The sequence below is a fragment of the Saccoglossus kowalevskii genome, chromosome 10, assembly GCF_978046115.1.
Source record: "Saccoglossus kowalevskii chromosome 10, keSacKowa6.1, whole genome shotgun sequence".
Classification (NCBI taxonomy): Eukaryota; Metazoa; Hemichordata; class Enteropneusta; family Harrimaniidae; genus Saccoglossus; species Saccoglossus kowalevskii.
The window spans coordinates 30434693-30457023 of NC_140650.1; the positions used below are offsets into that span (position 1 = coordinate 30434693).

The window sequence follows — 22331 nt, forward strand, 5'->3', positions numbered from 1 at the left end:
TGCTTTAAATTTGTTTTTTTATACTTTTTCCATTTGATCTTTGTGAGAAGTCATTGTATAGTAATTAGATCTGGTTAAGGTTTATATTCAAACACAGTTGTCAACAACTGCTTGACAGTTTTATTGTGAGCTTGGTACTGTTGTCAGTACAAACACATTCGTTTAGTTTACTTAGTTCGTTAAACATTATCAGATAGTATTCTACTGTAAGCAGCTGTACTCGGTACTAGTCCCCATTGTTCAGTGAGTTACAAACTAAGTGCAATAAGTTTTTTAAAGTTGCTACTGTACATGTACAATAAGTTATATTCTAGAGTTCACATAAGATAATTATACTATAAGTTGCTATAAAGCATATCCAGTATTCTTCATTGCACACTAAGAGTTATAAACTAAGTGCAATAAGTTTTGTAAAGTTATTAGCGTACAATAAGTTATATTCTATTAAGGTAGATTGCAGGTTCGTGGGCACTTGGTAGTGAAATTTTTTTTGGCTTTTTATTATCCAAACAGTGTTGGCTAAATACTGTTAACATTTTGTAGAATTGTGAATAGTGGAACACACTCAAAAGACGATTTTAAAATATAGATAACAGGTGAAAACATTCTCTTTTTTGAATGCTTAGCAAGATTTAGCAAGGCTGTACACAAATAATAAAAAAAGAAACATGGTGAAAAAAGCAATGACGGGATCTCCATATTATGCACTATATTTATCTTTTACAAAACGATAATACATTTAAATTTGGAACTGTTACAGCCATTTTAATTTTAATACTGAGTGAATGGTTATACAAATTAGAAATTATCTCAGCTTCTTTTTAGTGCACATCCCAGAACTTTAAAAAAATAGCTCCTAGACGCTTTGACCTTTTGTTTTGAAATTTTCACAAAAGATTGGCAATGTGTTTATCTTCAATTAAACGCCGTCGGGGCATTGTTTTTGGTTGAATAGTGTTACAACAATCGTACAGACAACTAGCCTGGGTGTTAATTTAAGCATAAACTTGAAGTAGTGAAATTTGAGCTGCTACCCTGCAAAATTGACAACTGATAGACAGTTTTTATGACAACACTTTCTTCATAGTAAAATTATGTACCCGTAAACAAATTTTGACAGGAAACAGAAGCATGGTATAGAAGCTAATTTGTTTTATCACTTTTGACCAAATAAGCAAATTTTTGTGCAAATTTCAAACTACAGTGTCCATAAAAAAATACTTACAAAATTTTAAAATTCATATATTAAGCTTTCCGAAAGCTGTATAGTTTTGTGGACAAGAGAGGTCAGCTTGGTTTCCTAATTAACTAATTAAAATACCTGTCAGTTAACTGCATTTCTAACTTAAAATACAGATAAGCTTAGTAGTTTTTTGGATCGCAGTTTTCCCAGTAATGACGATAAAAACAAAAACTGTTGTAATGTGCTCACATTTACTGTAAAATACTTTATTTTAACTGGAAATAATTGCTGAAAAGACTTTTTGGGTGTTTTGTATTGAATTTATTTTCACTTATTTTTGATTAGTTGAATGTAGAAGATAAGGGAAAAATTATATTTGCTTCAGCGAAAACAATTTTCAAACAAAAAGTAAAATAATTACATAAAGAACTGACTTGGCCACTTCCTTCAATACCATTTTCCCTGTCGGTTTCTATCCTGGGACAACAAGCAGAGCAACGAAAACGCGATAAAACACACCTGTGAGCGTGGACAGACACAGAAAATAAATATCATTCGGGTTCAAGACGCATTATCAAATTTCGATATTTTTCTAGTTTTTCCTTAGTTGAAATATCACCATGACAATCCAAATGCAAACAATATTTCAATCTAGGAGCGAATATCTTAATAAATAAATAAATATTCGAGACGTCCTGTGCATTCCAAACCTTTTGAATAGGCAGCAAATCTGGGCTGATCTTCCAGACGTATTCTAAGATTTTTGTCACATTGTTGTCATTGCGTGCAATGGGCAAATTATTGCTACCCTGGTATTCTTTTTTCATTTGGAGGCTGTGCACCCTTGAAAGACTTTGTAACTTCTTGCAGACTTCCGTTTTTATTACTGTCTTTGTATGGCTAACAAAAGCGGGATTACCCTTCGACCAATACATGTTATTGTTTTAAATTTGTGCCAGACGATACTGACACTTGTAAACAAAGCAATAAGCATCACGGGCGAGTGACCAAGCGACATGGTCAAAGGCAAGCATCACGGCCGAGTGTCAAAGCGTCACAGTACTGTTTTTCTTCAGAGGCCCTGGGAGAACACTAATGTTACTCGCCTCTCCAGTTCTCGTAGGTAAGCCCAGTGCTGCAACAAATTGTACTGTTCGAGGTGAGGTCATCATTCCGATGATCTGCATCAGTTCTCTGAGGGATACAGAGTGAACTTGACTAGGCGTTTGGCTAGGTCGCTTAGTGCTAGGCAACATGCCTATGATGGCTGTACCAACACAATTGTTGTGTTGGCCGAGAATGTGACTTTGCTTGATTTACTAGGAAGTCCGACTGGTGTAGTAAATCCTGTGTTAGCCTTACTATTCAGCTAACAACCCCTTGTTTGGGTTGTGTAGCAACCAGTCGTCTAGATACGGACTGATCTGTACTGATGCCTGGAGCAGCAGTAGCACCACCTGTTTCTATACGCTGGTGAATGTGTATGGAGCCATACAAAACCTGAAAAGGGGCACTCTGAACTCGACTACTTGGCCCAAATGGGCGAATCTAGGGAGTTGCTGACTTGCTGGGAGTATCGGCATTTGCGGGTAAGCATCGCTCAAGTCTAGCGAGGCTAACCAGTAGAAACAGAGCACAGAGAGTAAAACAGTGCTCAGTGTTTCCAGGCAGCACATATTGATTTAGTCTGCTTAGGTCCAGTAGTCTTTGGAACCACCAACACTTGCGAGTAGAAGGCTGGACTTAATGTCGGGTCCTCTATCCTGCGACCTTTGAAAGCAAACTGTCTACCACCTGTCAGATTGCTTCAAATTTGTGGGGATTCCCTGGTAGTGACCCGAATAGGGGGGCTGTTGACAGGGGGGCTGGAGATTGCAGCGAGATCTTGTAATCATGTATCACCACCTGGGGTTGATTATGTGCTGCCTCAGTGCCGGAATACACTGGCGCAGTCTGTGCAACAGAGATATGTGGGTTCAGAGGTTCTACATAGGGGTGATTTTTCCTCCATTGAGGTGAGACCCTGCGAGGCCTGTAGAAGTTAATAGGTTCAGACTGTGCCTCCCGTCGAACATACACCAATCCCCCTCGTCGCAAGAGAAAGCATCAAACTTGCTTCCCATGCAGGCTGGGTGGGTGACCACCTAAGGAAGAGCGTGGCCACCACATGGTCCCTTCTTCCTGGATGGTGCGCCACCACTCTTGCACGTGCCCCCTGGCTACTTCTGTCCAGTGGGTGCCGACTTTGGTAGTTACGTCTTCTCAGCTTGGGGTCTTTTCCGCTTGCCCTTGGCAGAAGCCAAACTGGCTCGCGGTCTCACCTGTACCAACTGGTCGGTGGGATCCCAAAGCACTGAGACTGCTCCTTCCATCCTCAAAAGAAAGAGGGTGGGGGAGGTCCAGCCTGCGTAACTGAAGTGGTGGAGCACCCAGTGAAAACAGCCAAAACCGCATCCTACTGTACAGAGGCAGCCCCTGTCATGAGAGTCTAATGACACTGCAGGATATTCTGCGTAGCCATGTGGTGTCCAATGGCTGTGTCTACTGGTCTAAGAGGCTGGTGTATTCCGCATTGAGACTTCAGAGTACAGGAGGTGCAAAACAATGCAATGATCGGGTAGCACTTGGTCCAGCAGAAAGGGTTAAGCATAAAATTGCCCCATCCTAGGGAAGCGGTATCACTATTGAGAGTGACTGCTTCAGAATCGAGGGTGGGGGTCGAACATCAGGTTACTAGGATCGATGTTTCCCAACATCACCCCACAGTGGCTCACAGAGTCGTTACGAAGAACAGACTCTGAGGGTCCGCATGAGGTTGCACCTGATGAATCAGATATCCCTCTGATGGCCGGGCAAGTCCCCTCTGGGAGCGTCTGCGGGTCCTCAAAGGAGGAGTGATCTATAGTGGAGGCACCTGACTCAAGAAAAATATTCCCTTGTCACTGGGTCCTACAGACGATCCCTGCCTGGCAGAGCGCAGGGAGGGGGGGGGGTACAAACCATATGTTCCTGCCCTGCTTGGTCTCCTCCAAAATCGGAGGCCTGACCACCTAGCCCCCCTTTTGGCTACCTGTGAACTAGGTCTCAGCGAAGACCCGGTACCACCAGCGTGTGTCCACCTGCTTCCCAAACGATGGAAAGGCCAGGCTGGGATCGTGGGGATCCCAGGAGGAAGCATCTCTTGCACGTGAATATCGCTTGCTTGTGTGCTTCTTCCGGCTTGCCAAAACAAGGGGCAACTGCGGTGGAGACAACCTGCTCCCCCTGCATTTGGTCTATCCGACCTGCAAGAAACGCAATTTGTCCCAGAAGGTCCTCAACCAAAGCCTGAATCTCGTAGGCAAACACGGCGATGTGCGAGGACGAATCCACAGAGGGACCCATAGCCTCGTTGTTGCCGGTACGATCGGGCAAACTGCTGTAGACTAAAAGGAAGCCCTCCGATCAGCAGGGGGGCCTGAGAAATCTCAATCATCGCCACGGTACTTGAGGCACTGGTAGACAAGTCGGAGGACTGTCGGATTATGCTAGCACTCCACTCACTCACTCATGCTTACATTACTGCACGCCTGACTGCTGCGAACCCGAGCGACACGGTTAGTGTTGATAATTTGCATGCAGCCTTGCAATGCATCCCAGGCCTGGGTCTCGCACACAAATAGCATTTGCTATGTGGGTTCCAAGCTGATAATTCCTGGTGGCAACTACAGTACAACCGTCCCGATCTTTGGGGCGACAAAAAAGAAGGTGAGAAGCCTCTGGTGTGTCACCCTGTCTTCCTATTCATTTCTAAAAACACATTGGTAAAAATGAACAAGACATGCATGAGAGAAACGAATTAGAGTTAAAACCTGACACAAAGAGATCCAACAACGTGGCAAAATTTGTGTCACCCGAGTTGTTCTTTCTTGTAAGGAGTGCACACAAAAAGGCAACACAGGGGTAAAAATTAAAAACAGCGTCGGCTGCCATGCAGGTGACAGCTAATCTGACCAAAAACCCAGACAGGAAAAAATCGAAATGACTGAAACACACCATTTTTATCAAGATGGCCACACAGGGCAGAGAAAAAACAGAAGTGATAGGGAAGGCAATGTGGCGTCGCCTAATTACCTTGGTCACATGGGGCTTCCCCTGACCTAGATTTCCCTATCCGTCATTGGCTGAATCGCAGATAATTGCTTACAGCTCAAAATAGTCATTTTGACTGATGGGAGTCTATGGTGGGTAATTGAATGTAATTAATTCAGATATGTCATACATACAAACATGATTGCTTAGAGCTTGACTTAAGCAATCAAGATTTGTGTAATCCTCTGACCTGTTATGATGGGGCCCAGCTTGTGCATACCTGCACTATGCATGGAGAGGTATACTAGATAGGAAAAAATAAATATGTATTACCAGTAGCTGGGTGGTTCGTAACAATGCCATTGACTATCTCAAACACATAAAAGCATTTTTGCAGGGCCCATCAAGACAGTGTGGTGTATCTGGTTAAAAAAAATTGGTTAAACATAAAATTCACACCTGCACTCTACTGCTGCCATTGCATCAAATAACAAAATATTTCAAAATTGAGTTCAGCAATCATTGAAATATACTTTCTTGGAGTTCATTGAATGTGCAAGCACTGAAATGAATTGGGATTATTTTTCATTTTAAAATTTAGTCATTCAGCATTTTTAGATAATCATTGATCTGACCACACAATCTATGCATATGTCCCAGGTACTAGCTATACTAATAAAGTTTGGAGAAAAGCAGTCCAGATAGGTCCAGATGCAAATTGAAAATTATTACATGTATTTGCCGTGATATACTGTATATATACAAAAATTAAAACAATTTCCTCAAAGTATGTACAAGATAAATGTTTCAAGTAGAATCAACTTTACAAATCATTCTCCTAGTTTGAAGTAAATCGGTCAGCACATGCCCTAGATCTGTACATGTCAAAATACCTGATTTTAGTGAATTTTAGTGTATGTTTGTCATCTTTGAACCAATCACAGATTCGTTGCATGTACATATGTATCTGACTAGGTGTTGTTTAAGTGTGTGCAAGTATTGAAGAGAATCGGTCAAAGCATGTCTAAGATACTACTCCAGATGCACACACACACACACACACACACACACACACACACACACACACACACACACAAACTAACCCGTTAGTCCCTGTTTTCAGACTTCATCCGAACGGGGACTAAAAAGCTGTATAATTCATTCTCTGGTACACTGAGAAAAAAGATTTGATTCATTTTCAAGTAAAACCCTTTAATATGTAAGCACAACAATATATAAAGCATTGAGTCATGTTTATAATAATATGTGTGACCTTATCAGTCGTATCTTTCCTTGCAGACAAATTGTGGCTCGTGAAATATATGTCAGAAAAATCAACTTGTGAATATACAATGATCCTATAATAAATGTCTAACAAAACTTATGAGACAATCACTCGTTATGACTTTAAAATGAAAATGCACATCGATTAATATCTGAAACAACCCAAAATATTTACTGTAACTGCAAACAATACTTGAAGAATTAGGTGTAAAATCACCTAATAAGCAGGTGCTATAGATCATTGTTAGCTGGTGTTTTTAAATGTTTGCGAAGACTAATCAGATCATTAGAATTTGTATCACATAATATGAATATATTGTAATATATTACACAACCTTATCTGACAGAAGTACCATTATATGCAGTATACATCTCTGTATAGGTGTATATGAAATAGAACTATATATATATACATACAAGATATACATAATTATTGCTAGTTAACATTGTGAAAGCATGCCATTTGCAAAAAAATGTTGCAGCTAGTTTAGTAATATTGGTACTTGAATTTAATTAGATTGAGGTTGACCATACATTAGATAACTTTTCCTGTATATGTAAGGGCGGGCAGACGATAACATAAGGTGGGAATATGATCTATGAAAACATATTTACCGTATACATATGTTTAATAGTAGTCATCTAATTAGAATGTATAAAAAATATGGAAGTTACTCACAAAGACATTTGAAAAAAAAAACAATTTAAAGGAACTCAAAAGCAGATGTCATATATAGTGTGTAATTATGTACAGCAACACAAAAACAGAATTGTTGAAGTTATCCAACTTGTTAATTTGAACGGTCTGACTCTTATATTCACAATGTCAACACTATTGTTAATTATTTATTTATCATGAACTTCAAAAGGTTTTCCCAATAAACCCGATAAGATTAGTTAAATAGCTGGAAACAAAAGGTTGAAGGGTGCCCACTATTAATAACGTTTACGAAAAAGATGTGACCTTATGAAAAAGGCAAACAAAATAATTGAAAAAAGCACATTTAAAATTATAGAAATCCTCATTCAAAAGTAACAATTAAAATAAAGAAGTAAACAAAAAACAAGTTTCTAGCATGGAATTTGATCCTTCAATCTTTCATTTGCAAAGAAAAGGTCTCAAACACTATACTATGTTTCACTTTTAAAAAACACCAAAAATACAATTTTTGGAAGATTAACTACAAAATTCATACAGTCCAACTATACCTACAGATTAACCATATACACAAGTTTGATAGCGATTTGCTGAATATTATTGGAGTCGTCGCACCCTCAAGAATACACTGTAGTTTATGATGATGATGTAGCCTAATGCAAACATTTTGACACTACTATGACATTCCGTCCACTTATTCACAGGCAAGAAAACAAACTGACAATAAACCTACATGGTAAATATAATTAGGCAAATGTGTTTTTTGTAGAAAAAATGTCAAATATTAATCATGACCCAAAAAGCCAAATATTCACTAAATCTCCAAAATCAGAATATTGTCACAAAATGAATAAAATTGAAATAAACACTCCAGAAGGGAAAATATAACACAATCAGGCTTGTGTTTTGAGATCGTAATTGAAAATGTAAAAGGTCAGTTTAATCTTTACATCACATAATGTTAAGTTGAATACTGTTTATCTTATTTAAAAGTAACATGATGTTTAAAACAACAGCAAGATACATCAGCAAGATGGCACCCAGGCATTCTCATCGAAGTGTGACTCCTTTGGCTGTTAATTCTTCCTTTACTCTAGTAAGGTAGTGCATGTCTGGATAACCAAAGCTGTACATAAAACATAAACCAATACAGGTAATTAGTTAAAACATAATAGTTTTAAGTAAAATAATAATTTATTCAAAAATACTGTAGGCCTCCAGCTTCAAGGTATACTCATTGTAATTACATAACATTTTACAGAGGACAATGTAATTTTACAGTGACTGAAAAAAAAAGAACTGTCAAACAAAAATAATTGTATTGCGTTTTTTTTTTTGTGGCGAGAAAAATAAAATAAAAATTTTAGAAACTAAAATACAAATAACACCATACCGATTTGAAAACATTGGTTTTCGTATACGTCATTGCTAGCCAATTACTGCTACCAATATAGGTTTGTTGGCTGCTAATCCTATCTATTTGGCAATGAATTTCTGGGGGGGGGGTGGTGGTGGCAGGAACAACCCTAGGAGCTCATTTTCAGAGACCTTTTTGCACATTGAGCAAGGATTTAGAAGGATGCCTGCATAAATTCTGGTATTCTACCATCTGCCACTTAAAATCGTGCATCTCAGCTGAGCTGGCAACAAATATTTCAACCAGGAAGCATTTGTGTATCTCTGATGTACAGACCTTAGAAACTTTGACAAATCAGTGACACTGCAGATCAAATAAATAGTTATGGCCGAGTGTATAGAAAGTAAAGCCTATTCAATGGGTGATAAACACACAAACCGTTAATTCTCAAAAGTCTTGCTTGTGTCAATAATGTTGTGTTTGACATATCTGATTTGTCATGTGCAGGTTGTAGCCTGTACTCATTTGTATATCATCGGTATGTCACATGACTTGAGTTTGCTATTTATTCTAAAAAAATGTTAAACATTGTTCATTCACCATATGCATCGTTATCAATTATACTGTCTAATCATATTTGTTTTATTTCTACCAGTGCTGCCAATCACTTACAATCCACCCATTTGCCACAGGAAATTCCTGTACTAGTATAAAGGTGCTTACCGCTGTGGGCCACCATGTGTACTAGTTTTATGGTGAATGTCATTCCATACTACACAGTCCTTAATTCCAGTTGTGTGAGATGTGCCAACAGTGAAGGTTAGACGACGATCAAATGCAATCTTCAACAACTTTAGAACATCACGACCATCAGAGTTATCTGGTAAATATGCTGTGCGGGTTGTGCCAATAAAATATGTTCCTGGATTTGGATGTTCTTCCTGTAGTAACATAAACCAATTGATAATTACATTACAATTGCATTATAAATTCATAATAGAATTTGATTAGAATCTACCTAGTTATCTCTGACATTAGGCCAATTATATGTGGTTCAGATGAGCAAAATTAGTTAAAGAGCTTCTGAAATAAAATGGATATCCATAGCCCACAAAGTATCATGCATTTCCACATGTTTTTACCCTATAAATTGCACTTGCTAGTCAGACCAAAATTTAACTTCTTATAAATAAGATTTCCAAATTTGAAGATGATCAGATAATCAAAGAAAGCATAACAAGAACTGAGTGTGTAGGAGGTACACCAATTCAAAATAAAGTACATTTAAAATTGTTGAATGAAATTTACATTTTGCAACACTAGTTTTAAAATTCCCAATATTAATGTTTTGCCCATTCAGTGCATACTTGGGCTTTACCTCTTTCCCATGATGTGATTCCCATGCAAATTAGATAAATAATATTTACAGATTTCAACCTAAAAACTATTAGGCCTATGGATTATGTCAATGAATCATGAACCAAATTTTATTGAAATCTGTTTGTGAACTTGGCTAATTAATATGCAAATAAGGTGATCAATATGCACAGATTGCAACCAAAACCTAATCAAGTCTCTGAATTATCTCACAGCAGCTGTTGGATGGTACTTAAAAAACAAGTGAAAATGCTTAAAACTTGCTATTACAAGCCATGCATGGCACAGTCCCCATTAGTTATCAAATTTAAGATATATAGTTTTATTTATAGTAATATAGCTGGAATATAACCATGTCAGGAATATGATTTTTTAACATTAAAATGATTGACATTTGTGTCTGATCGTCAAACAAGTACTATTGAGAGATATTGCTCTGGAACAGCATTCAAAATCAGCCATTTTGAATACATGTATATATATAACATAATGTATAACGAATATATAAAATTTGAATATATAAACAGTCAAAGCATTTAAGAGATATGGCTCTAGAAGCCCAATCATTAAAACAAAATCGCCACCAGTCAGCCATTTTGAATCCAATCTGAAAAATAAAATGACGTGCACCAGGAACCCATAATGTCTAATGTATATACCAACTTTGAACAAATTCCATCCATGAATGCAAGAAATACTTGATATTTGAGGTTTTTTTTAGCACAAAAATGACCACCATTTGGCCATTTTGAATAGGATCGTCAAACCAATATATCTGTTTATCTATGACATGATGTATGATGAATATTTAAAATTTGAAGATAATCAGTCAAAACAAGTCAGAGATATGGGTCTAAAAGCCCATTCATTAAAACAAAATGGCCGCCAGACAGCCATTTTGAATCCGATCTGAAAAATAAATGATGTGCATCAGGAACCTGTAATGTCTAATATATGTACCAAGTTTGAACAAAATCCATCCATAAATGCCAGAAAAGCTTGATATTTGATGATTTTTTAGCACAAAAATGGCCACCATTTTGAATAGGGTCGTCAAACCAATATATCTGTCTATCTATGACATGATGTATAATGAATATTTAAAATTTGAACATAATCAGTGAAAGCAAGTCAAAGATATGGCACGAGAACCACATTCATGAAAACAAAATGACCGCCAGTCGGCCATTTTGAATCTTACATGAAAAACAAAATTATTTGCATCAAGGACCCATGATGTCTAATGTATATACCAAGTTTGAACAAAATCCATCTGTAAACAGCCGAGAAATGCTTGATTTTCAAGATTTTTTAACTCAAAAATGGCCGCCATTCGGCCATCTTGAATCAGATCGTAAAACAAAATGATGTGCATCAAGGTCCTATAATGTCCAACGTATATACAAGGTTTGAACAAAATCCATTTGTAAACAGCTGAAAAATGTTTGATTTTGATGAATTTTAGCACAAAAATGACCACCATTCAACCATCTTGAATCAGATCGTGAAACAAATTGACGTGCATATGTATAATATCATGGATGATGCATGTGTGAAGTTTGATTATGATTGCTCCAGGCATTTCTAAGATACAGGTCCGGATGCACGCACGCACGCACAGACGCACGGACACACAGAGGTCAAAACATAAGTCCCCGTTTTTGGACTCCGTCCGAACGGGGACTAAAAAAATGAAAAGGCTTAAAATTGGCTAATTATTACGCCAATTAAGTACTTAATATGTATGGACTTCAACCAAAAACTAAACAGGTCTGATTATTACTGATTATTACGCAAATTACCTAATTAACATAAAATATAACCAGGTCTTGTTTTTATTTATAGTAGCTGTGTACCAAGTTTCATTCAAATCCAGCTAGTGGCTCTTGAGAGATACTGGTGGAACAAGAGTTGACAGAAATACACATCTTCAATTTAAATGTAGGCTTGACAGAAAATATATTTTAATACTTACTCCTTGGTAACCAGATGGGATATCATATGTTATGACAATTGAACCAAATGCTTCATATCCTGGCAAATGTATTTTTGAGAATTTGTGCACCATACTGCCCTTCGGCATGTTACCAGTGATGAGACCATAAACATCTTTGCAGACTGGACATGTTTTTCCCTGGTGCTTCTCTGACTGTTTGATACATTTTTTGCAAAACCTGTGCTTGCATCGTAATGTTTTAGGATCATTCATATCATCTAGACAAATTGAACACTGTTTGTCATTATTGGAATTAGAGTCTTTCCTGTTAGTTTTGTCAACCACTGTAGCTGTACTGTCAACTCTGGCAGCTGTACCTGGGTGGGATTTGGGACGAGTTCCTGTTGCTGGACTTGATGACTGATGTATCACATTGTCCATTGTAACAGATGCATAGGACCTTACAGGAGTACCAGAATTAGCATGCATCTCATCTTCCACTTGATCAACTGAGCTTATTTTACCAAGAGTACCAGGTTGACCTCTGAACTTCTCAAAAGCCTTGGTGAATATGTCTACTGTCTTATCATCAATGTCAATAAAACGAATGTCACGTAGATGGCCTTGGAAATAGTGGCGAATAAAATCCTCAACAGCATAAGCCATTTGCTGTGCACATACATTTTTAGGAACTCCATAGATGCCTGTAACAAATAATTTACATAAGTTATGAATAAATATTACCATATCATAAATCAGATTCATGAAGTTGATGATCTTTGATGCCATACATATCTTATGTGTCTGAGAAATGGCTCAGGGTTGACAGACATGTGCATATATGTGTGTAGTTGCATACTATACTATACGATGTGTATATATGTCCAAGATTCAGTTTACGAATTACCAACTGCAACTGTAGTCACAGTGGGACCATGCTAATTTTATGCCAATTGGAGTTGTTCTTTTAGGGTAGTGAATGTAGTGTGATGAGGTGCACTTCTGCCTACAGTGGCAAGGCACTTGCAGTGATCATAAGTTTTAATCTTGTGTGTACTGTTGTAATGTACACGCATGTCTCTTTAACATTCTGTAGTTGCATTTAATTGAACGTTATTTATCAATAATACTTACCAGTTCCAATTGCTGGTATTGCAATTGAATGTAACTTCATGTCCTTATCAGCCATTGTTAGCAGGTTCATATAACAGTTGTACAGGTCCTTCCTGATCTGTCTTTCTCTTCCAGGATCCCACCTTGGCCCAACAACATGAAAGACAAACTGACAATCAAGTTTTCCAGCATGAGTATAGACAACTTCAGACATTACTAAATCTCTACCCTTATCCCGGATTATATCAAAACTTTCTTTTTGTATACTCTGACCTCCAGCTTTAACAATGGCATTTGCAACACCGCCAGCATGTTTTAATTGAGAGTTTGCTGCATTGCAAATAATGTCCACGGATTCTTTGGTTATATTATCATGACGTACACTAACTGTTATGCCATTCTTAGATGTAAACTGTAGACGTATATCAGTCAAGCTTTCTTTTGAACTTTGGCGTTGATATGCTCTACGTCCTGTTTCTGAATCTTTATGTCTTCTATGTCGACCAGAGGGAGGCAGCAATTCCAAATAGCTATAAAAGGTATCAACTGCTTCCTTGATCTTTGCCTGCTCTCCAAAGACTTTGTAGACAAATTTAGCATCAGTTTCTTTGATTAATACTTCCTTGTGTTTATTGTTAGTATCATTGCAAGAGTTGGGTGTATGTTTTTTCCAGTTAAATCAATATCCTTTGACTCTAATGTTGCATGAAGATCCTGCACTAAACTCACGAATGCAGAATCCAATGACTGCTCTGTACAATGGATATTACCAGGTGCAAGATTAATAAAAATACATGGTCCTCTTTTCCATTCAAATGTAACACCATGTCTGCTTTCTTTTTTCTTGAGATCCTCCCTGTAAACTTGATATAGATATGCAAGCATGTCTTCTCCAACAGTTGCCTCTCTTTTTATTGAAGAAAATGCTGTGTATGACATGCCACTTTCAGCAGATTTATACACTGTGTGTCTAACAGGAAATTGTAAATCATTTCTTTGAAGACTAAAGCTTTTATATATAGATTGCTGTAAAATACAATGAGATACAAGAATGTGTATTTTAATATTAATATCATATATCGATTAGTTATGTCTTGGTTAAACAGCAATGTACCTCTCATTGAAATTGTGAGATTGTTAGGTACTCATACAATCAAATCTTAGTAAAGCTCATTCAGCTATACTGAAGGTATTATAGTCAGTGAAAACAAACTACAAAATGTTGCTTACAAAATCAATGTTGAGAAAGCTAAACATGGCTAAACATTATGGCATGACCATTTTTACAAACAATGGCCAATGGCTGAATGAGCTTCACGTTGAAATTTATAATCACTCATTTGTTTACTATGTTCTACATGTATCGTTACATTTGCACGTATTTTAATAGTGAACAAACACAACTGTAACCATTCAAGCCATTTCCGCCTTATATGCGAACCTGAGAGAAAACATGTTCAACTTTGATACAATGTCAAATACAAGCGACCGTGTGGTTGGTAAAGCTCCGCAGAGGGCAGTTACATGGTATTTTACAAACTGTTGCAATAATCACATTATTTAGATATCTCCAAAATATGACATGGGATCTTGACTGAGGAACCTCCTGAGCCCCAATACAAAATCAAAGAAAGGTTGGAAAGAACTCCTGTGTGCTGAGAAAATTGGAGACAATTAAAATTAATTCAAAATTTGAGAAGCTTAGCAACTAATATTTGTCTGCTATTTGCGATGTACAACATGAAAATAATGTGATTTACTGATTTACATTATCAAAATTCATAATACATACAAAAAATACATTTGATTTTTCATCCATGTTTTTTAGTCTAATCAATTAATAAATTAATTAATCAGAGCACCTCTATGATGAATTCAATTTAAATCTGATTTTTAAGATTAATTATCAACATTAAACTAATCACGTCTGTGGACTACCTCAATGAACCAAATGAATCATTATACAAATTAAGCAATTATTATATTGTTTCAGGACGCACATGTACAAGGTTTCATTACATTGTGATGATCAATCCTAACTAAATTAGTGGAAAGCTGAAAAGTAAATTATTATGCAAATTAGAGATTTATATAAACCTAAAACTAATTAGATCATCACATTATGTTAGAATATATCTGTAGTTGAAAATTGGCTAATTGTGCAAATTAGGTATTAATATGCACTGGTTTTAACCCAAAACTAATCTGTGCATTGTCCTAGAACATCTATATACCAGGATTCATTGAAATGGGATAATTAGTACTTCCAATATCAGTGTAAAAGCTGAAAATTAACTAATTATGCACACATTTTTACTGAAAATTAATCAGGTCCATTGTTATAGAAAATCTATGTACCAAGTTTCATTAAAAATAAGCTGACAATTGATTAATATGTCACATATCTGTCTGTGCATTGTCCTATGTATCTATGCAATTGTCTTTTAAATGGGATGATTAGTACCTGAGATATCAGTGGAAAAGCCGAAAATTGATTAATCATTATGCAAATTAGGTTAATTATATGAATGTTTTTTTATACCCAAAACTAATTTAAATCTGTGCATCAGTCCAGAGCATCTATGTACCAAGTTTCATAAAAATCCAATGAATGGCTCTTTAGATATCAGTGGAACAGCTAAAATTAGCTAATCATCATGCAAATTAGGTAATTTATATGCAAGGATTTCAACCAAACCTGATCAAATCTGTGCATTAGCCCAGAGCATATATGTACTAAGTTTCGTCAAAATCCAATGAATGGCTCTTTAAATATCAGTGACACAGTCATGGAGCTAAAAAATAGCTAATTATCATGCCAATTAGGTAATTTATATGCATGGATTTCAACCAAAACCGAATCAAATCTGCACATTAGTCCAGAGCATCTATGCACGAAGTTTCATTAAAAACCAACATACGGTTCTTGATATATCAGTGGAACGGAAGGACACCAAATGAACAAACTTGAGAAAGTAGCAGTCCATGCGTCTACATTATGAATTTCAAAGCAATGTGACAGGCGGTTTCAAAGAAGAAGTAAAAAATTGCATGAAAATAGACACTTGCCCTGAGCAATAATATATTTTTCTTCGCTGAAAAAGAAATTGCCAAATCAATTACCTGGGTATAATTTTAAGTGCTAATGGCAAACATAAAGAGGGTTCCATTAACTTAAAAAAATAAAGGAATGAAAGCTCTTTGCATTGAAATGCAAAATCGGTAATGAGAACACACTAAAATACCCCTTCAACTATCTTTATTTGACAAACTGATAAGACCCATTATTATATATGGCAGTGATGTTTGGGGTGATGAAAACACAAAAAAGTCGGTAATTTTCATTTTGTCGGTTCATTCTTGGTCTCTCCAAATTCACACCAAGAATGGATGTTTATGGTGAGCTAGGAAGGTACCCCATTGACTGTTTTATCAAGAAACAATGACTTAAGTACTTCAACCGGGAAACAAACTCTGATAACACATTATTAAGAGAAGCCTACTTAGTAAATAAGAATGTATAAAGTAAATGGTTTACAAGTGTAAAAACCATCAAGATATTGATGTTACCATTGTAAACTCAAGTGAAATAATAAATAAGAAAAATTTAGACTTTATTCATAAACAGATAAACAAATCATTTGAGAACCAATTGATTGTAAACATGCGTAATGATAATAGAAAACAAACATTGGCTAAAACAAACTAAGAACATACATACTTTTTAAACTAGATTTAACAATTTTATATTACTTATTAATTAATGTGCAGAACAATGGTCTTAGAAGGTTAATTGCAAAATTCAGGACAGGAAACCATGACCTTAAAATTGAGAAAGGCAAACATAACAATGTGCCCCTGAATAAAAGAACATGTTATATGTGCAGCCAAAATATAATTGAGGATGAGCAACATTTTGTAATGAATTGTCCAGCTTACAGTCATCATAGGGACAAATTATTCTTGACTGCACAAAATAAAATTCCAAATTTTGATAAAAATAACAGTCAGAATAAACCATACTCTACCAGCCTAAGCTGTCTTTTAAAAAAAACAGCTATGAAACAAAACAGCATCAACTATCAGTGTATTAGGTTACAATTAATGATCATTCTATATTCTGTATTCACCATTGGTTGCGAATTGTCTTTATTGTTTATTCATATTTGTTTTTGATTTTTTCAGATTATAGTCTTTTAATTTCTTCTTGTAAGACCCTTTTTATTCTTTCCAAAGGATTTAATGCGTATAATAAATATTATTATTATGATGCCATAAAAATAATAAGTCTGAGTGAAATCCATGTCAACAACATTCATGTCAAATTGCAAAGCATTCTGACAAGCAGACAATCATTTTTAACAAAAGTGTTATAAAACTAGTTAATTTGGATGAAGTGTGACTCCCTTGGCTGTTAATTCTTCCTTTACTCTAGTAAGGTAGTGCATGTCTGGATAACCAAAGCTGTACATAAAACATAAACTAAGACAGGTAATTAGTTGAACTATAGTTTGGGTAAAATAAAAATAACACCATATGGATTTGAAAACATTGGTTTTCGTGTACGTCATTGCTAGCCAATATGGGTTTGTCAATCCTGGAAGATGTAACTGGCTGTGATATACTCTGCGAAAGTATAAATGATTAAATAAGGTTATAACAAAGTACAAGAAGTTGATTATCTTTTATTTAATAATAATGCAGTATTTATATATATATGCTTTATACTATTTTTCCGTTATATCATAAGTAAAAAGAAAATTGCCATATAATCACATGAAAATATTAAGCTCTATGTAATTATTAAACTTACACAACCTTGCTTGTTGACGGTGTGCTTAGAACTACATGTGAATGCAAAAGTTACGGGTACTTGGCATTCATTGCACGTCGTCACGGCATAGAGATGTGGTGTATAGATCTGAACGTGTCCCGCCAACAAGTTGTACTCCGATTCCAAGGTAGATATTAATTCAGCACTGTGGGCAATTTAAGTCATTGTGGAAACGTCCAAACTTTAATTGGGCAGTCTTCTCGATACACAACTTCAGGCAGGGCACATTTCGTGTCCAAGTCTTGTATTCAAAAATCGAAAAATGCCATGGAAATTTTCTTTAGGAACATCGTGTGGTAATTCTGGCAGTTTCATTATGTAATCATATTTAATATACACTATATAATATTTACTGCACTCTGGGTAATGCCGCCATTATTAAAATTACTGTTTTATTCTGTATTTTTGATATACATTACGGCCAGTTCTATATCAGTAAGTGACAATTTTGCACGTAAATGTAAATGCTTTCTGTGTTCTGTGTTTGAAAGAAACAGTCATAATACAACTTACCGTATCATCATCATACAGAGTTCCTAGAGTTATGTCTTCCATATTGGGCTGGAAATGGAATGCACTGTCCTTGTTTGTCTCGCACATAAGTCTCCCTTGAATGGAATGTACACGTAGGTTCAGTTCTTTCTTTTCGGACATCAAATCAATAGCGCCACCATGTGTCAACAGATTAGACAGATAAAAATGCACACTCTCTGTCGTCACCAAATTGAACTCCAAACTCTCGATGACAGCGTCGGCCTGTTTTCGTTTAGGATCATACATATCACTTACTGCACGCAGAAGCTCGGATTCTTCTTTTTTTATCATTGCCTGTAATTTTGTTGCAGTATCTTTTATTTGTTGCTCCGTTTTCGTTTTATTTTGTTTTAATTGTTCGACTACAATTTCCATCCTTTTCTTTTCTTTTTTCAGATCGACTGTTTTCTGAGCAAGGGATGTTACATGTTCCTTCATTGTTGGCAGGTATTTCTCCATTGCTATATCCATTGATATTATATCATGTGTTTTCGAGGGATGTTCTACTACTGTGCACCGGAGACAGACGGTTATTTGACACGTATCACAGAAAAATTCTAATTTGTCGTTCTCATGAATTTCACAAAACCGCGGTTTGATGACACTACCATGTCGTGGCTCCACCTTCTTATTGTATTCTTCAATTGCAAGCAGTTGGTGATTACGTAATGACCGAACAGTCGTGTGTATAGGTTTACAGTCATTACAGAAAAACTGAGCGCAGTCGTTACACCAAATAGTCGCGACTTTCGTGCAGTTTTCACATTTAGCCACAGTGCTATTATCACTAATGTTAGAAACTAAATTTAATAAGTCAGCTATAAAGCGATTCTCCCTAATACCTTTGACTCCTCTAGATGTTAAAGGCGTATCTTCTTTACACGTGGGGCATACAAGCTTTCCATTATTAGTGCCAACCCATTCATCAAGGCAGTGTTCACAGAATGTGTGAAAACAAGGGAGTATTTTGGGTGACTTGAATCGACTATAACATATGGGACATAACAACAGCTGCTCATCAATCTCATTCAAAAGTCTCTCAGGATTGTGTGCTGGTGCTGCAGTTGCCATAGTAATAAGTAAACAAGTTGCTGGAGCAAGAATTAACATAAATATATTTAAATAAGCATGTACATGACTGCAATTAATCTTCCACTATTCAAATATAACATTAAAAAAACTTCATTTGTGTTATTATTAAATTACATCACCGATGATATTTAAAGTATGCCCACAAATTTCAATTTTTGGAAAATCGACAATATTAAGATATATATATTTTTTAAAAAGAATTGAATTAATAGTTGGAAATTACCGGTAAATTGCTTTCTACTATTACAACGTATCAATCTATTTGGTCGGATTCTCTAATACAAACCCTGTCACTCTAAATTTTGATTCTGGATGCAATCAAATACAACATTCAGTTTTAATGCACATTGCATGCAAGGGGCATATCTATGAGATGCATACATCATATCCTATGGCCTTTTCGAACTATTTCCCTACGTTATTGTGACATTTTCTACATGTTTAATCTCGTGTTGTAATAGCACAAAGCCAATTTTGACGTATGCAAATCAATGTTTAAGTTATACCACATAGAGGTGAATCGTGAAATCAGTGCTCCCTACATCAGAACTACTTTTACTCCTACATAGATATAATGAAATAATTATACGACATACCTGCTTGAAAGATAATAACTTCATGGAATGAGACTATGAGACCAAAACAGCTTCTGAAATCTAATCATTAAACATAATTAAAATCACCACATATTGAATAGAAACAAAGTGCAGTTAAAAGGGTAAGAACGTGTATAAACTATTTATTTCATAACACCACTGTTCTAGCCATAAGAAAAAAGGGGATTCCCCTTAGATTAACCCACTGTGAGTTGGGTTTGCACGTGACAAAGTCCTACACACAATACAAGGGAGTTTTCAAAAGTGTGACACCCCCGCGCATGGCAAGAACGATGTAATGAATTGGCATTAAATCGTTACTTCCTTATCTATTTTCAAAGCTATTAGTCGGTATTATATCTGATATATTAAGGCCCTCTTGATGATGTAATAAAGATTTCTTTGTATGAATTTCATCAACAACACCTGTCTTTCGCACTTCGAATGTACAGCGCATGTACAAATTGAGACCAAAGTTCACACCGAGTCACAGCATTGTTTGTCTAGACAAAGCGACATACATATATCGAGTCTAACGCCATATTGAATGCAAGTAGGAAGTAAATATATTTGAACAAATTGGGATAATCTACAGAAAATCAGTCATTTAACAGTACGACAACAATTATATTCCGTGAATTGAAACACGTTAATTCACTTCTAAACATTAAAATTACACACTGTCAGTGTAAATGAAATACAACCACTGTAAATGGCGCTAGTCATCATACAGCGTCCATTCTAAATCGTACATATGTTGTATAAGTCGCTGTTTGTTTAAAATCGAACATGACGCTTAGCGACGGGCACCTACCTTTAAGAACGAAATTTCATTACCAACAAGAACTGTTGCCACTGTGCCAGGTTTCGAACAATAGAACACCGTATAAGTACGCATGCGTACTACGAATAGAATAGAATATTGCTTTATTACAACGTTAAAGAAAATTTGACAATTCTTTTTTGGTTTCTACACATGTAGAAGGTAAAAAAGTTAAAAACAAACAAAACAAAAAGTGTGACAAACAAACAAGAAAAAGTAAACTACTGTGGTAATATTATTTGCTCTCTTATCGTATACGCTGTTTTGATATATTTAATTAACCCCAGTAATTGTTGTCTAGTATGGGCATTCATAATACATATAAATTTGTCCTTGTTTTTGATACCATTGATGTTATCAATGTGACTGAGTAACAAATCAGTGATCAATGTTAGTGTTGCTACGAAAGGATTAGACTTTAACATTCTATAAGACGAAGGGTATTCGACATTATTACGTGGACTATGAACGACCCCCTGAACGCTCGTTTGAATGTAAAATGAGCTTGATCATCAACTTGTTTATCAAGTTCACAGGAATTACAGCAATATCATCGCCGCCTTCAAATTTATCCAAATATAATACATGTATCACTAATGCAATGCGAAACTTGAAGATTATGAAATTACAAGCCATGTTATACACACCCAATTTGCCGGTCATGGCATTCATATTTTGCGCTTCTGCAATTTATATATTAAACAAACATGCAGGCAAAGCATTCTTACTTAAGGTTATTGGAAAACAAATATTTATAAAAAAAAGAGAAAATAAAAAAAAATGCATCATCGTGAAAAGTAGAATGCAGATCAAAACCATGAAAAACATATTTACACAGTTGTCCTACCTCACCGTGGTTCAAATGTATGGTGGCATATATTGTTTTGTTGTCCCGTCACACATTTCTAGTTTTCATGCATGTAATTTTAACGACAGTCAATCCGATTTCCACGTTTGTCTCATAATTTACAAGTGTATATTCTATGTAATACTGTGATGAAAGATCCAATCGCCATATTCAATACAAACTACTTAAAAATACCTTACCAATCTTGTATGCAAAGTGACAATAAAATCAGTTGATACCACTTTCATTTGTGAATGTGCAAATAGTTACATTAGTTAAAACACATCTGTCAAGTGAATATAGCTAATACTTGTTTGAAATCATATTTGCAGGTAGATGGAACGGAAGATGGACTAATGGAATGCAGCCAAAAATTGCCATTGTAATTAGAATGGAGGTGTATGTTTGTTGTTGGTTATAGCTGCACCACAGTTTCACTGCATAATTTCTATTTTGTTTATTATCAAAAGATATTTTGCATTCTAATTCACCAGTGGACCTTATTGTATTGTGGTATTTCAGAGTGATTGATGGGTTTAACAGTATTTTGAAAGTTTCTATAACAAATATTAATCAACAAACCATGACAAACAATGTGTTCAACATAATCTAACAACCAGCTACTG

The 22331-nt window shown here is 35.8% G+C and overlaps 1 protein-coding gene across 1 annotated transcript; it reads right to left on the reverse strand.

Moving 5' to 3' along the window:
- Positions 1 to 7791: 7791 nt before the first annotated feature.
- On the reverse strand, positions 7792 to 20913 carry LOC102806499 (uncharacterized). The gene is made up of 8 exons (XM_085504671.1): positions 20850 to 20913; positions 20036 to 20095; positions 18327 to 19438; positions 13709 to 14005; positions 13001 to 13601; positions 11906 to 12570; positions 9277 to 9494; positions 7792 to 8322 (listed from the first exon to the last, which is right to left on the reverse strand). Exons 3-8 carry the CDS (start codon positions 19416 to 19418, stop codon positions 8247 to 8249), a joined length of 2949 nt encoding a protein of 982 aa, XP_085360797.1. The 5' UTR covers positions 19419 to 19438; positions 20036 to 20095; positions 20850 to 20913; the 3' UTR covers positions 7792 to 8246.
- Positions 20914 to 22331: the final 1418 nt, after the last annotated feature.